Source organism: Pongo pygmaeus, chromosome 10, assembly GCF_028885625.2.
Source record: "Pongo pygmaeus isolate AG05252 chromosome 10, NHGRI_mPonPyg2-v2.0_pri, whole genome shotgun sequence".
In the NCBI taxonomy this organism is placed as follows: domain Eukaryota; kingdom Metazoa; phylum Chordata; class Mammalia; order Primates; family Hominidae; genus Pongo; species Pongo pygmaeus.
In genome coordinates, this window is record NC_072383.2 from 105,103,043 (window position 1) to 105,119,852 (window position 16,810).

At 50.2% G+C, this 16,810-nt stretch overlaps 1 protein-coding gene and 1 long non-coding RNA gene across 3 annotated transcripts in view; one reads left to right on the forward strand and one right to left on the reverse strand.

The window, feature by feature from the left end:
- Positions 1-16,810, reverse strand: part of LOC129010601 (uncharacterized) — a 269,081-nt gene that overhangs the window by 70,830 nt on the left and 181,441 nt on the right. The window lies entirely within an intron of this gene.
- Positions 8,080-16,810, forward strand: part of RFX4 (regulatory factor X4) — a 179,056-nt gene continuing 170,325 nt past the window's right edge. For both annotated transcript variants that reach the window (XM_063646674.1, XM_063646675.1), the window contains exon 1: positions 8,080-8,513. In XM_063646674.1, the coding sequence (XP_063502744.1) occupies positions 8,471-8,513 (43 nt within the window). In that variant the 5' untranslated portion in view covers positions 8,080-8,470. The remainder of the gene's footprint in view (positions 8,514-16,810) is intronic.

Below are 16,810 nucleotides of genomic sequence, written 5' to 3' on the forward strand. Positions count from 1 at the left end.
GTAATGGGGATAGAGAGAGATATCCTGGGCAACACGGTGAAAACATCTCTACTAAGATATGAAAAATTAGCCAGGCATGGCATGCGCCTTTAGTCTCAGCTACTCGGGAGGCTGAGGCAGGAGAATTGCTTGAACCCAGGAGGCGGAGGTTTCAGTGAGCTGATATCACACCACTGCACTCCAGCCTGAGCAGCAGAGCGAGATTCCGTTGAAAGAAAAGAAAGCTGGAATAACTCTACTAATTTCAGACAAAACAGACTTCAGAACGAGAGAAATTATCAGGAACAAAGAAGGGCACTAAATAATAATGAAAGGATCAGTTTTCCAAGAAGATATAACAAATGAATAAAGCTGATAATTTATCCAGATTTTTTTCCCCAAGGGATTTTGAAACAATTATTTGACTGTATAGCTTGTGCAAAATACACTCTAATGACAAAGAGCACTGTAATAAAATGACCTTAAACTGTTTTCCATAATCATATTGTTAGTAATAATACAGTATTGTAATTTTGAAACTATTATACACACAACTATAAAGAACACTGTCCTATCTTTCAGTACTCATAGCCAAGTGCAAGAGACAGACATAAAGGCTAATAATCATGGCAATATGATAAATAATATAATAGAGATATGAACAAGATTCAAGGATAATAGCCAGGAGGAAATACTGAACTTTTTGTGATAAGGCCAGGCAAAGCTTCCCGGAAGAAGTAACAATTGCACTGTATATGAATTTCTAGTACAAAGTGAGAACGGCAATCCAGGCCAAGATAATTTACAAAGACAAAGCCATGGCTTGGTTGGAAAGCTACAAAATTGCTTTGACAGGATTGGGGAACATTGTATGCCCAGAAAAGAAGGCTAGAATTATAGAGAAGTGAGCCACAAAAGTAGACAAAAAGGGCCTTGTGTGCCAATATAAAGAGCTTAGACTTGAACCTGTGAATGATGATACACCGTGGACAATTAATATCAGGTAAGGGACATAATCAGATTTGCCTTACAGAAATATTACTAAACAGTGGTATAGAGGCTGGAGGCACAGAGTCCACCGTTTTAAAAGCTTACCATATGCTCTAAATACCATTTCCCACTGAAAGGAACTGGGATTCCTTGGAGAAATAGCTGATTCCTTGTCTAAGGCAAAAAAATAAAAGATGAGCCTGGGTCATCTTGTCATGCCAGAGAGCAAGGAAGCCATCAAAAGCCACAAGGGTCATGTCAAAAGGCTTGGGGGCCAATTGAAAGATAGGATAATTTTAGTGTAAAAAGAATAATTTAATGGATTGAAGCATCTCAAATGTGTTAAATTCTTTAAGATCATAATACTCCTACAACAAAATATCCAATGAGGGCCACCTTTGGAAGAATTTAGGAAACAAAATTATTATTGTAAAACCTGGTAAGTAAAGGGGGAAATCAAATATTTATCCTGCTTTTGTTATATTAACTATCTCAAGGCAACAAAATACTGGATGGAAATAATTTTTATAGAGAATTCCAGCTATACATGCAGAAGGGATGATAAAATCAAATATTACTGTTTTGCAGGCCCTAAGAAAAAATAATGGATCTAAGTAATGGTCATCAATGGCTGTTAAAACCACTAGGTGAACAACTGATGAGGAAATTTATAAAAAATGGATCAGGTTGGTAACACCTGAACCCATTGATCTTCTTAACACAGAGAGACATTATGTGAATCCCAGTGTTATGTAACAGAAAGTACACACCACCACCCATGTGCTACTCTTGCCAAAACCTTGAATCTGAACCTGATCAAGTCTCTAGACCCAATTACCAATTTACAGACACTACAGGGGACAGAGGAGCATGTGAAACAACCCAGCAGTGATGCAATTAGCAGATTGCAGAATGTTGGGCACGCAACAGGACAAATGATTTTGTCACTAAATAAGAAGGAATAAAATAAGGACAGGAAACCTCCATATTTAAAGAGACCTAAGAGATATAGCAAACAAATGCATTGCATGGATTTGGCTTGGATCTTAATTCAAACCAACTTAAATTATCAAATAGGCAAATTTTGACAGTAAATAGTTGATGGTTATGGAATTATTATTGATGTTTCAGGTGTGATAATGATATGGTTGTGTTTTTTTAAAAAAAATCCTTGTATTTTATAGATACATGCTGAGAGTGTTTATGGATGAAGTATATGATGCCTGGATTTGTGTTAAAATAAACCTGTCACAGGTGAAGGGCCGGGGAGGGTAATAGGGTAGATTTACGGATGAATCGACATTGATCCCATGTTGATAATAATTGCCTTATGGTTACTTTCTTATGGGGGTTCTTTGTATTACTGCCGCTTTTTTATATTTATTTGAATTGTTTTATGATAAAACTTTCTTGAAGTACCTATTGCTGGGCCCACTGCAGACCCTCTTAATCAGAATCTCTGGGGACAAGACTCACTAGTGTATTTCGATATAAAGTCCTCCAGCTGATTCTGCAACACCCTGAGTTTAAGAATCAGTGTTCTATGGATAACAATCCCCTCCCATTTATATCTCTAGTTCTGACCTTTCCGCTGAACCCTAAACTTATATGTCAAAATGCCAATTTGACATCTGTAGTGGATGCCCAAGAGGCATCTCAAACCATACATGGCTGAGAAGAGGTATTGGTTTTGCCCCAAACCTGTTTGACCCCAGACTTCTCCGTCTTAGTAAATAGGACCACAATTTACCCTGTTGTTAGAGTTAAAAACACAAGGATTTCTTCATTCTTCTCTTATTCTCATTCCCTACCTCCATCCATCAGCAAGTCTTGTTTTACTTCCAACATATACCCCAAACCTGTCTGTTTCTCCTATCTTCATATCTACCCTCTTTTTAAAAGTCACCATACAATTTGCCTGGACCCCAGCCCCAACCCTAACCCCTACTCCTATCCCTAACTCTTACCCTAACCCTATTACTGCTGCAACAAGGCTGCATCACAAACCACCCAAGGACACAGTGGCTTACAATAACAAGCATATATCACAGGTCTGCTGGTTGGCTAGGCAGTCCTGCTTCAGGCAGCAGTCACGGTGCATTGTGGAAATAAAGGTTCATGTAGGTTGGGCAACCTGGAGGCCTGGCTTCCAGTGGCTCTGGGGATGAGCTCAGATCTGAAGCACATGCTATAGTCCCAAGGGTTTCTTCCAGAAAGGCTGGCTTAAGCTGACATGGATGCTGAGAGAAGCCAGCTAGGGTTCTTCCATGGGCTTACTCTTTAAGGCGATTCACAGTGGTGAAGCCATCTCCATAGAGATGTTTCTCACTAGCACCTCTATAGCTCCCCTTATGTCTGCAGATTGCCTAGGTTCAAATCTTGACCGTGTTGTTACTTGTGTGACCTTAAGTAGGTTACCTAACCTCTTTGTGCCTCATGTAAGTGGGTATAATAAAAGTACCTATCTCACAGGATTTTTGTGACAATTAAGCCTTAGAACTGTGCCTGATTCTTAGTAAATGCTTCATAAGCATTAGCTATTATTAGTAATAGTCTTACCATCTTAAAGGAGAAGACATTAATATATCAAAACCCCTACTTATAGACCTGTCTTTCCCCTTTAAGATGGTAAGACTATTACCAACAACTTTCAGTGGCTTATAACAACAAACTTTTATTTCTTGCTCACAGTTCTGTGGGTCCCTGGGAAAAAGGGGAGCTCTTCAAACTGCCCGGCAGGTTCTGGCTGGCTCCATGTGTCTCTCATTCTAGGACCAGTGACTACTTGGGGTTTGCTCAAGGCAAGTCAGGAGTCCAAGAGTACTAGCCAAACTACCCCCAGGACATGTAAGGCCTCTGGTTTGATTTAACATATGTTGTCCGCTCACATTCTGTTGGCGAAAGCAAGCCAATAGCCAAACCCCAAATCAGTGAGAAGGAAAGCCAGAGCAGGGCAGAGAGGGAAGAGATAATTATGAATAAGTAATACCATCTACCACATCAGGCAAGTAAATAATTACAGTGAAGTGAGTTCTGGGTCTGGAAAGATTACAGCAGTGGAGGCGGAGCACACCCCATGATCTAAAAGGGATCCGCCCTGCACCTTCCTCTTTCAATGCTGCTCATTCATCCATTCCAGGGGATTCAGCAGCCACCCAGGTCTGCACAAGCAGTGCCAGTTCCACACCTTTGTGGGTCTGCCTGGCTGTCATTGCCACTGGGCTACTGGGAAGTTTTAAGGGCCCTTCAAACCCTTCTCTCTTGCTGCCAAGTCTTCCCTCCTCATGTCACATCCTGGTACCAATAGCTACTCATTGCTCAAGTCAGAACCTGGGAATCTGTTCTCCCTCCCCATCCCTGGCCACAACTAATCAACATCAAGCCTGGTAATACAGCTTCCTTGGTATCTCTTGAACCCTGCCCCCGCTGCCATGTACCTGTGGCAGGTCATCCTGATTCCTCCCTCCCAAAGACCACCCCCTCCTGCAACCAACCCCCATCTGGCCACCACATATTTTGAGATCTCTTCATATTTTGTGATCTCTTCAAAATGTAGATTTAGTCCTATATGCACCAAACCCTTCCAGGGTACATTTCTTGGCATGGCCCCAGCTTACCTCCCCATAAAATGGCCTGTTAATCCTCTCTTCCTCTCTAGGGTTCCGTGTGCAGCCAGGCCAGGCTCCAGTCCCAAACACACTCCACAGGTTCTCCTCTTTGCCTGTGCCTCTGTCTGTAACACCCTCAACCCCCTTGTCTGGTTAATTCAGCTCCTGGGTCACCACTTCCTCCAGGAGGCCCGCCTTGACACCAGCCTCCGAGGATCAGTCACATGGCCCTCTCTTTGCTCTCACAGCACCCACACTTTCCCCATCACCTCCTCCCTGCCCCTGTGCTATGTTCTATTGAGATTTCAGGCCTCTGCAGGATAGGAATTGGATAATTCATTACTGTGTCCACAGTGTCTGTCAAGGGCAAGAGAGCCACACTGAACCCCAGTTGTTCTCCTAAAAGTGGAGACAACAATAATATGTATTAGTTGTGTTGTGAGGATGAAATGAACTAATGCATGGAAGACGCCTGAACCCATGGAAACACATAATGAATACATTAATAGTAAATGGTAGCTATTACTATTTATGATGTTGACAGCATTAAATCTAAGCAAACGTTTTATTGAAGTATGAAATACATTCCGAAAAATGCGCAAAATCACAAGTGTCACAGTCAGTGAATTGTCACAAATGACACCCTTGTGACTAGCCCCTGGATACCATTACTTTTAAGTTCAAATGTCAGCTTCTCAGAGAGGCCCTCCCTGACTTCCTCTCCCACCTCCTAATTTTATGTTGTATATATTATCTCTTTCCTCTCACTCCCATGTAAGCTTCAGGAGAGGAAGATTTTTTTTTTTTTTTTGGTCTATTTTTTTCACTGATGTAGCCTCCGCTTCCTAGAATAGTTCTGGACACATAGTAGATACACAATAAAAATTTGCCAAGGAACGAATGAGTGATTATTATTTTCATTTCTTTAAGCTCCCAGGCGCTGCAGCACGGTCATGGCCAAGAACTCGTGCCCTCCCAAGTGAAGCAGCGCTGGGCAGGGACCAGCCGCACCTGGCCCAGCGGCACCTGGCCCGGCTCTGAACTGTGCTGGGCACTGGGTCCCGGCTTCCTGCCGCCCACGGCTCCGGGTTCTTCCGCCTCACTCCTGGCCTGTGAGCCCGGCTCACCTCACCCTACCCACCTCCACTCTGCGTACAAAAATTATAATAATAGCAACAATAATAGTCTCATCCGCCCTGGAGACCACCCGTGCCCCCGTGGCATCCCTCAAGGACTCTCTCCGGGCGGTGGCAGCCGCCCACCCTGGGGACGCGCTCCTTGCTGCCACCGGAACGCCCCTGGCCAGGCTCCATCTACGCGCTGTCAGACCCTACCGCCGTCTGAAGGAGGCTTTTACTCTTCAGCCTATTCCAGTGGCAGAGAAGCTAAAGAAGCTAAGGCTGCAAAGGCGAAAGCGGACAGTCAGATCTGACTTCGAATTCCGCGGTCATTGCTGTCAGGCACACCACGAGGACGCGCGGTGACCGCCACCATGGCCTTCGGCTGCCAAAGGTTTCCATCGACCTCTTTCCCATCACCAGCATCGCAGCGGGAAAGAACGTGCCTGGCGCCGTTCTGGGCACTGGGCATAAGGTGGTGAACAAAGTCCTCCAGAAATAAACCGGGTAATGAGCCCGGCAGCGGCCGGGGCAGGAAGGGACCTTCGCAGAGACTGGTCAGGCACAGTCCCTCCGAGGAGGCGACGCTCAGCTGAGACCAGAGTGACGCAAAGGTGTCGGCCGGTTAGGCACCTGTGAGGAAGGAGGAGCCGGCAGAGTGCCAAGTAGAGGGAACAGCAAATGCCCGGCTCCTTTTATAACCACTGCCTCAGTTGTCTTCCCCCAAACCTTGAGAGGGAGCAACTTTGCTACATTTCACAGACGAGGAAGCTGAGGCCCAGAACGATGAAGGAATTTACAGAGCTGGGATTCGAACCCCGCGCTATCGTCAGTCCATCCCGGGCTCTGTCCAGCCGGTACCGCGCGCCGCCCCCTTCCTCCCGCACTGTGACCTTAACTCGGCACGTGCTGGCCCCTCGGGCCCCCCAGCCTCCGTACATTGTCCCACTCAGCTCTGATTGTGGGGAGAGGGACGGACCGACGGGCGGGGGGCGTCTTTCCGAAGGATCTCGGAAAGCCGCGCGCAGCCAGGGGCCCGGGGTTAGAGACCCCCACCCCCGCACGGCGTTAGGGACTCCGCGCTTCCCCGCCCCCGCCGCGGCCGGCCTGCGCTGCCTCTGTCCATGGTCAAAGCACCCGGGGTAATCCGCCTTTCTCTTCCGCCCGCCGGGCCCCATTCATATTCTAATCACAGCGCGGCCGGCCCGCGAACGGCCACTTTATCGGGGCCCGCAGGAGACGCAGCTTGCTCCCCCCACTTCCACTTCCAGCACCCCCCGGCCCTCGCCCCCCTCGCCCCCCTCTTTCTGCACTTTCAACTCCGCCGAGGAGGGGGTCCCTGGGAAAACCGCGTCCCCACTTGGATGCCGGGGCTTCTCACAAACTTCGAGGCCGACTGGGGGACGGCGGTGGGGTGGGGAGGGCAGGGGGAGGGCAGAGGAACAGAGACAGACAGACTGACAGAGTTACGGGAAGAGGCGGGGGAGGGGGGACAGTACAGAGAGACCGAGGGGGATAGAGACAGAGAGGGGCAGAGTCCTAGAGGGAGACAAAGAGAAGTGGAGGCAGGGTCTGGACAGAGACACTAGCAGCCAAGAAAGGAGAAATAGAGGGATAGAGACGGAGACACAGAGGACGAGAGGGACAGAGAGCTAGAAACAGACACCGGGAGACAGGCGGAGAGACAGCGAGATGGAAGGAGAGAAACAGGATGAAGGACCCAGGCCCAGAGGAAGACAGAAAGTTCTGGAGGAGGTGAACCAGCCACTCACCTCCTCCCCGCCTAGCGGCCTTGTCACGCTCAGATTGGGGGATGGGGTCTTAGGGCTTCAGTTCCCCTTCCCCACCCTTTCCCCTTCAAGCTCGCTTCACTCCCCCACGCGTGTCTGCGGATCCGCGTGCAAGGGGCCAAGACATACCCCCTCCCGCATTCCCAGGGCCACCACCCGAAATCTAACCCAGGACCAAAATGGGGGGTGGGTGGGGGCGCAAGAGAAGGAAGGGAGTGGGGCCCCACTCGTGGTAGCGCAGGCGACTCCCCAGGCTCCAGGAGTTCCCCGCGGCTCCCCCCCCCCGCGCCCCCCTCCCGGCCTGCCCGCGCGGCGCGGGGCCCGATGGCGGGGAAGGGCCAGGAGGGGGAGGGGGCCACATCTAAGCCAATTTTGATTTCGCCTATAATGAGTGCCGGGCGAAGGCTGGAGAAGGCCTCTGGAACTTTAAATAAGAAAAACGTTGCTAATGCTATAATAGAAGGGGGAAGTCGGAGGGCTGGGATTGCGTCGCTCTGAGCCCCCCTTTTCGGAGGCGGCTTTTCTTATTCAAAACAGGCCCACAATGGGCTTCACAGTGCGCCTCGCCACGGCCCCATCTGACGAGCGGCCATTCATCAGGCCGGCTGGCCTATCAATGACATTGCTCCCATCGGGGCTCCTATAAAATGATGCTTTTTCCCATGAAACATCCGCAAACATTTTGACGGGTTTGGCTTTGCCCGGCTGGATTACTGAGTGTCCCCTCGCTCGCTCGCTTTTTCTCTCTCCCCCTTCTCCGAGCTCGCTCCCTTCTCTCCCTCTCTCTCCTCTTCTTTCTCTCTTCTTTCCTCTTCTTTTTCTTTTCTTTTCCTTTCCTCCTTTATCCTTGTGCCCCCTCACTTTCTGCGTCTCTCTCTCTCCCCTTCTCCCTCCCTCACTCCCTTCCTCTCTGGGCATCTCTAGCACGGGGGATCCCCAAACATCAGGACTTTTGGGGGGCGCCTGTGCTGTCCATGGGAAGAGCATGCATTGTGGGTTACTGGAGGAACCCGACATGGATTCCACAGGTTAGTCCTACTGGTGGGGGGCGGGGGGATACATTGGGAGGGAAGGAGAAGGGAGAGGGGGAACTTTAGAAAGAAGTTGGGAAAAGTTCAGACGGGTCAACTTGACAGTGGAACCCCAAGGAATAACGCAGAGCTTGCAGAAGTTTTCAATTCGAGGCGATGTGTGTAAGTGGATGCGTGGAAGTATGTGTATAAGCGTGTGATTGTGTACGTGTGTGAGTGTGTGTGCGTGCGCGCGCGCGAAGGAGCGCGCTTTCGCTTGCCCTGGACACAAAGTTACGTAAAGATGCGCTGGCTCGCGGCGAGCTCGAGGTGCCACTTGCAGAAACTTTGCCAGCCGACCGCCCCCTCCCGGACCCAGGTCCTCCTAGGGTATGGGGGCCTCGGAATAGCTGTGCGCTCGGGGTCTGGCGGCCAGGGCCGGGAAGCCGAGCGGAACGCCCCGAGGCGGGGGAGGGTGACGACTTCGCACTGCGCCTGGGAGGTGGGGACCGAGGCTCCGGCTGGTAGAGACGCGCAGCTGGAGGGAGTGGCGGCGGCGAACCCGGTGGTCCTGGGGAATCCTCAGAAACGGGAGGTGGGAGTCCTGGGCTGTGGGGGCGGGCTTTTAGCTTTTCCGCCAGGAAGGGGCACCCAACGCCGGGCTCCACTAGGGAGCTGTGACCTTGCTGGAGGGAGGGCAGGACGCAGAGTGGCCCGCTAAACTCGGCGTTGGGGTCTGCAAACTGCTCTGCAGTTCAAGAGCTGCTGGGCGTCAGGTTTTGGGGGCGCGGCTGTCCTTAACAACGAAAAAAGGAGGCCAAGGAATCTTTCACAAAGAAAACGCCCGGTATCTCGGTTCTTCCGCCAGTAGTTTTCGCCACCTCCCACTCCTAGCACCTTTGAAGAGCCGTCACACTTCTAGATCTGTTAACGCTCCCTAAGTCCCTTGCAGGTGGAAGTTCTCTTACCGTTCACCCCCTCCCCTAGGCTCATTCTTGCAACCCGGCTATTCTCATTTTGGCCCCGCTGCAGCCTCAGGATTTCTTGGGGTGATGAGGTCGGGGAGAGGCAGAAATAGGGCAGTGGACTCAGCCTGGGCCGTGGCAGGGTTTGAGAGAATGCCTGCAAGCATACGCTGCTGGGCATTGCAGCGCGGAGCAACAAGTGCCTTCCAGCCCCGGCCGTCCCCTAAGCATGCACGTCCTTTCCTTCAGCAAATAAATGCCGCACGGATGTCTCCCCAACTCCAACCCTAGGCAGGCTGGATATGGAAGTGGGGTAGGGGCTGGGGTCATCGGGGCATTGCCCCAGAAGGTCTTTCCTCGGTCCCTACAGAAATATTTAAGGCCTCTCCAGGTTTCCGCTGCAGCCCTGGTGGCCCGGACACCGGGCTGCTCTTGCCAGGGGGGATATTCGGTGTTTTAGAGTAGTTGTCGATCTCTGATTCCTAGAGTCAGGGCCCTCCCTGATTGCACTCCCCTGGGCGGGTGTGAGCCCCCAGGGAGTGGGGAAAGGCTAAGCCCCGAAGTTCTTCTTCCTAATGACAAACTCAATGACAAACGAAGGCAAGGAGAAGCGTCGCCTGCCCTGCGTGCCCCTCCGGACACGGCAGGCCCCGCTGAGGTCTCTGCTGGCGGTAAAGCGGGAGCCCAGAGAGAGAAAAGCGCCTTTTCCACCATTTTTTCATCTCAAGCGCTGCGCCCTCACCACCTCCTGAGAACTCTAACATTAAAAATGAATATCCTTAACAAAATTAAACGCATGTCTGCAGAGTTTGTGGCCAAGTATTTTCGAGCGGCCCACGCAGGGACATAGGGTCTACCCTACATCCCAAACTTGCAGTGGCCCTGCTGGGGCTTTTAGCTGCCTCCTCCACAGGGTCAGGCCCCTCGGTACTTCTGGGGAGGACTGTGGGGCTGCGGATTCGTGGTGTTTTCTGTTCTCGATGCAACTGGTGGTCGTGGGGGCACCGAGTCCTCTTCACCTCAACTGCAAACGGTCCAAAGAGGTTCTGAAATAGAAATCCTTTCCCCATCCACCTCTCCCCCTTTTGTATATCCGAGACATCCCTAGGTCACCACCCTGAACGCAAAATCAAAAGTTTTGGTACACGACAGTGTGAAGAAATGACACGAGAAGCACCAGGTGACATTTCACTCGGACTTGCAAAACCGACGACAAGGGAAGTGCGGCTCGGCGTGGTCCAGTCCAGAAGCCTTCCCTCACCTCCCTTCCAGAGAATTTAATCCAATTAGCCTTTCTTCTGAGTTTCCCTTGTTATGTAAAGGTCTTTTCTCCTCAGCTTGCAGAGACGCGCGCTCCACGGAGCAGTTCGATTCTGCCCCTTTTGTATAAGATCGCGCGCGATCAGAACCAAGAATATTGCTGTTATTATTTCATTCCGAAAGGACTGGAACAACCGACTCACAGCAAGTGCTGGGGCGAAGTAGGAAACGTCCAGGATAAGAGACGCCGGCGAGCGGGGCCACCGTCCCTTACTCTTAAAAGGAAAATCCCCGCGAAGTACCTCGGGCCCGGGAGAACAGTTTTGCAGGGGCCAGGGCTCTAGTGGCCTGCTTTGGGGCCACTTCAGCGTGACCTGCGGAAACGCGCCCCTTTGTTCCGCACACCAAGCCCGTAATATATTCCTCGGGTTTCCCCAAAATACTCAACAAGTGTGGAGCTAAGACAATGGCCCCGTCGGGGGAAGCTGGGCAGCCGGCGCGCGCCTCCTGGGCCCTAGGCTCTCTCGCGGCTGAGCCCGACAAAGCAAAGCCCCTCTCGGAGGCAAAGCCCCAGCTTGCCGCGCGCCGCGGTGCTCCAGCAGGAGGCAAAGGCGACAGGCGCGCGCAGGGGCAGTCGACGCACCTTCTGGCCGGCGCGCGGTTTGCAGTAAGCGCAGGCGCGCGTCCCGCTCGGCCCGCGCTACAGCCCCACGCCGCGCAAAAGTGGGTGCTGAGCCCCGCGTGGCCTGCCCTCTCCACGCGGGCCACCGGCAGCTACGTGTTTGTGGCCGCCGGGTCCAATCAGGGCTGCTCTGCCCGGGTGATCGTTGCTCAGTTACTCAAGTTATCCGGAAATTCGAGAACGATGGGGGAAAGTGGGTAGAATTTTAGGCCACCGAGAACTTGTGCAAAGTGGGCCGGGCCGGGCCGGGTCGGTCGCCTACGCAACAGAAGGATCATTTCTTTTAAAACGGGTTGGCGCGTTAGAGAGGGCCACTGCCAAGCTGGAGCTGGAAACTTCTGCCTCCATCCACTTTCCGCTCCCATCTCCAGAACCCAGAGCTGAGGCGGCCAAAGTACTTCCTAGAGCCGGATTTGAGTTCCCCGGGCCGCATCGGTAGGAGGGCACGCTAGTTTACAGGCCTCCAGCTCAGCACAAATTCTGTCCAAAATTCTACCACCAAATTAATTATATGCCTTTGTGGGCCCGGGATAGGGACGTCCAGTGGCCTTGGCGCCGTGCCCACAAGGCAAAGTGCGTCCTGGAGGGAACAGGGCCCGAGCCTCCTCCATTCTTGCCCAGGCACAGCCCTGGGGAAGGAGCTGCTGTCTGCAGGCTTGGGAGAGCAAGGAGCCAGAGGTCCGAGCCTTGCTCCCGCTCCCAAAGCAGACAGTCTCGCCCTCCCCAGGCGTGTGTGTGTGCGTGTGTGTGCGCGCGCGCGCGCGGGCGAACGGGGCATGTGCGCCCCGATCTCTGCCACCTGCTAAGCGCCGGCGTCTGGATTTGGCAGCGGGGGTCAAGTGAGAGCCGCATGGTACCAGGGTTCCGGGTCCCCGAGGCTGCAGCCCTTGATGGCGCGGATGCTGCACGCAGGCTGGGTCCTCGGAGTCCCGGATTCAGCACGCGACTCTGTGCGGCAGCCTGGGACAGCGCGCTTTCCTACCCGGCCTGCAGGTCTCAGAGACTCGGAAAAGTTTGCAGGGGCCGCCCGGCGCCTCGGGCCTGGGATTTCCAAAGCCGCGCCCGCCCCTCTCCCCAGCGCGTCACCATGGAGACTGCTGGAAGTTGGTGGTGGAAAACAGACCTGGCGCAAAGCAAAATATTATGAGTGCAGTTGGGGTGACTTCAGGGGGGCGGGGGGACCGGAGGGCAGGAGCGGGAGCCAGAGGCAGAGGCCGACAACAAAAGGCCCAGTGCGAGGAAGAGAGAGGAGTTTGCACGGGGCCTCCCCGCCGCTGTGTGAGTGCTGGACCATCCTGCTTCCCAGAGGCGCCGAGGTCTCTAATTTCTCCCCAGCAGCTATACCTTTTCTCAGCCCGCCTTGGAGCCCTTGCTCCCTCCCCTCCTCTCCGGGTTCTCTTCCAGCCTCCCCCCTCACCCGTCCGGAGGTTAGGCGCCAGCTGGGCAGTGCGCCCGCCTCCCCAAGAGCCACAGGCTCACCAACGTGAAAGGTTCTGGCTTTTCTTCCCCACGACCCGTGGGTCGCCCAGGGTGAGTTTCTCACCCCCTATCTCAAACCCGATCTGAAAGGGTGATGGGTTAGAATAAGGCGGGAACGGAATGGGAAGAGAAGGGAGTGTCAGGCCAGAAATCTTGGGAGTGGGGATGGGTAAAGAGGAGATTCTGATTTTTCCCCCCTTTTTACAGTGAGAAAGGCGCTGAGTTGTGATTCCAACTCAGCCACTTGTAATGTGACTTTAGGTTAATCTTCTAGCCTTTCCAAGATTATTTTTAATTGCCTGTAAAATGAAGGGTTAGACAGCTTACAGGCTGGGATCTCTGACAAGGAAAACATTTCCCTCTATTCCTTTGGCTTTACTGTAGAATCCAGGAAGCAATATATGAGCTGGTTACCACTATCTGAAATATGACCCCCTGCACAATTAGTTAATTTCTCCTCAAACTAATAATATACTATTTTTTGCAAGTCATTTGGGATTTAAGAGTCAATAACCATGAACAACTCTTTTTAAAAGGCCCAGAATGTCCTTTCTCATTGCCACCTGCAGTGCATTCCTTAATTGTTTGGCCAACTCCCTCCATCCCCAAAGGATTTACTAAAAGACACTAGACTTTATGGGGCTGTATCCAGTGCCAATTTAGGGAACACTGAAATGCTTCTAGAAGATGAAGCCGGCATCACAGACCCTCACATATGTGAGAGAGGAATACACATTGGCCAACGCACTAAAATGCGGCCATCAAAGGAAAATCACTCCACCCTCCACTGCTCAAGCTTTTGGGAAGAAGTCTCTTCTCACGCCCAGGCCCCCCTCCTGATGACAATCTGGGCAAAGGAGCCCTTCTCCTTTCCCTGAGATTCCATTGCCTCATTTGCAAAAGAATGGATTGGATGTAAAAATTGATATGCTCTATTGGGTTGGTGCGAAAGTAATTGCGGGTTTTGCTACAATGGCAAAACCCGCAATTACTTTTGCATCAACCTAATAAAATTCTACCTCTCAACTATATGCCTGTGTCCCTGACATCTATGTCAAATCTTCTGGATACTTTGTTTATAAAGTAGTTTTACTGACATTGTGCCTCCCAGGCACTCCATGAGCATGGCATTATTGTGAAACATAGGGTTTTTCTTTCATTTCCAACATTTTAAGACTGATTTCTAAGCCAAGTTGGTCTATTTGCCTCAGTGTCTTTTCCATAAAGGCTGAGTGAGAAGATACAAAGTGGTGACATCACAAGTTGGGATGCCGGACACTCAGGTCTCTACTCCACAGGTTCCTGAGAGCCCATCCTACATGTTCTGCAGGTCACTTGGGAAACTCTTCAGCTGCCCCTCCGATGGCCATAAGGCTCTGCAGGATGGAGACGGTGGGAGAAACCCCCAATGTTGTTTTTACCTCTTCCAATCTATTTTAGATATTTGCAATTTTATTAAGGTTTAGGAGAGAGAGAATGAACTTTGAAGAGTTTATTTGGAGGTATCAGGTAAAAGTGAAGTTTAAAAAAAGAAGAAAATAGACTACTTTGGGTTTTATTCAATCTCACTTCCTGACTACCTGCTGGGTGGCAGACCCTGAAGATGAACAAGGTCACAGTCCCTACTGTCAAGGACTTCAGAATGCATTTAATAAGAGAAGGTATGGACACACTGAGAGTGGGGAGCACTACAAGGAACATAAAAATTGAGTCATTTTGGAGCTTAGAGGAAAGGATGCTCTCTCTTGCTGAGTACCTACCATGTATCAGCTCTGTAACAGGCACTTTTTCACACATTAGCCATTGAAGCCTTATCACAACTCTGCATAGTCTCTTTTTAGGATGAAAGAGGGTCTGGAACCTGCGTGAGGTCACAACTGGTACATGGCAGAGCGAGACTGGAGAGCAGACTAGGGAACACTCATGCCCTCTCCCCACGCAGGCCACGTCACCTAGACACTGCTGTCGTGATAGGTCAGGGTTTAGTTATGACAATGGCTTTAGGTGGATTTGAATCCTACTTGGTGAGAAGAGAAACAGGTGGATGAGAGTGGAGAATCACAGAATGTTGTCTTCCCTGGGCTCCAGAGAAAACCCCTCTGAAGGAATCCTGTGACTCTGCCTTTAAGGAGGATTTTAAATGGTGGCAGCAATGGGAGGCAGTGTATCACAGCGGTTGAGTAGAGATTTGGGGCACAGACAAATTTTGGCTTTCTTCATTCATGTGTTCATTCATTCATCCAAGAAGACTATGTGTCTCCTATGTGCCCAGCATTCTGCTAGATACTGGGCTTAACAAAAATGTCATCTTTGCTTCTCTAGAGCATAAGTTCTAGACCCACAAATAAGTAAACACAAAAATAGATAATTTCAGTAAGTGATTAGCAATATGAAGGAAAAAAACCTATCTGGAGTAATAAAGACAGAGCATGGTGATGGGGTTGTTGCCTTCATAGGGTGGCTGTGCCACATAAAGCTGTGAGCATTTCGTCTGGAAGCTTAATGTTGCTGAGCCTCAATTTTCTTATAGGATTGATACAACCAGCTGATACAGCTGTAGTGAATATGAAATACGAAAGTGGTAATAGTTAACACACGTTCGATACTTACTGTGTCTTCACTTTGCTAAGCATTTTAAGTACATTATCTGTGTAATGCTCACAACAATCCTATTAAGAAGAAACTGTAATTATTAAGAAGAAACTGTTATTATTTACAGTTTAAATAGAGAAACCAACAAGTTAAAGGAAAAATTGAAACTAGAAGCTGACATGTTCAATAAGTTTCTGAGCCCTAGGAAGCTGGGCTGGCAAGCTGTACCTCGATTGCTTGGGAAGCTAGATTACTCTTATTGTGTGTTCCTAGCTTTCCTGAGGCAGAATGCAAGCAGGAGACCTAGCTTTTCATTTGTATTTTAAAAAGCAAATGTTTTAAAAACACTGTGACAGAGAAAGGATATAATGGCCAGGCACTGTGGCTTATGCCTGTCATCCCTGCACTTTGGGAGGTGAGGCAGGAGGATCACTTGAGGGCAAGAGTTGGAGACAAGCCTGGGCAACATAGCGACACTCTATCTCTACAAGAAATTTAAAAAATTAGACGGGCATGGTGGTGCATGCATATAGTCCCACCTACTCAGGAGGCTGAGATGGGAGGATCACTTGAGCCCAGGAGTTCAAGGCTGTAGTGAGCTCTGATCACACCACTGCACTTCAGCCTGGGTGAGAGTGAGACTCTGTCTCAAAGAAAAAAATAAAAAAGAAAGGAAGGAAGGAAAAGAGCAACAAAAAAAAAAAAAAAGGAAAAATTAAAAAAAAGAAAGCTTATCCAAGAGATGGGTAAGTGGCAGAACCAGGATTTGAGCAGAGGGGCCACAGCCCAGCCTGGCTGGCTCTTAGATCCATACTCTAAGTCATGAAGCTGTACTGACTCTCTCTTCTTCTTCTTCTTTTTTTCATTAGGGAGAGGGTGGCAGTGGGAGGAATGCCCAGTAACATACATAGCATTTTAGCAAAAGAAAATGACTTGCTATTTTCTCCCTATATGAAAGTGTTAAAATAGTCTTTTTTTTTTTTTTTTTTTGACGGAGTCTTGCACTATCACCCGGGCTGGAGTGCAATGGTTCCATCTTGGCTCACTGCAACCTCTGCCTCCCAGGTTCAAGCAATTCTCCTGCCTCAGCCTCCTGAGTAGCTGAGATTACAGGTGCCCGCCACCACGCTGGCTAATTTTTTGTATTTTTAGTAGAGATGGGGTTTCACTATGTTGGCCAGGCTGGTCTCAAACTCTTGACCTCGTGATCCACCCGCCTTGGCTTCCCAAAGTGCTGGGATTACAGGCATGAGCCACCGCGTCCGGCTAAAATAATCTTTTAAACTCTAAAGGCAAAATGTATAATTGTTGACAAAAATAGGGACATAAGTAAATCG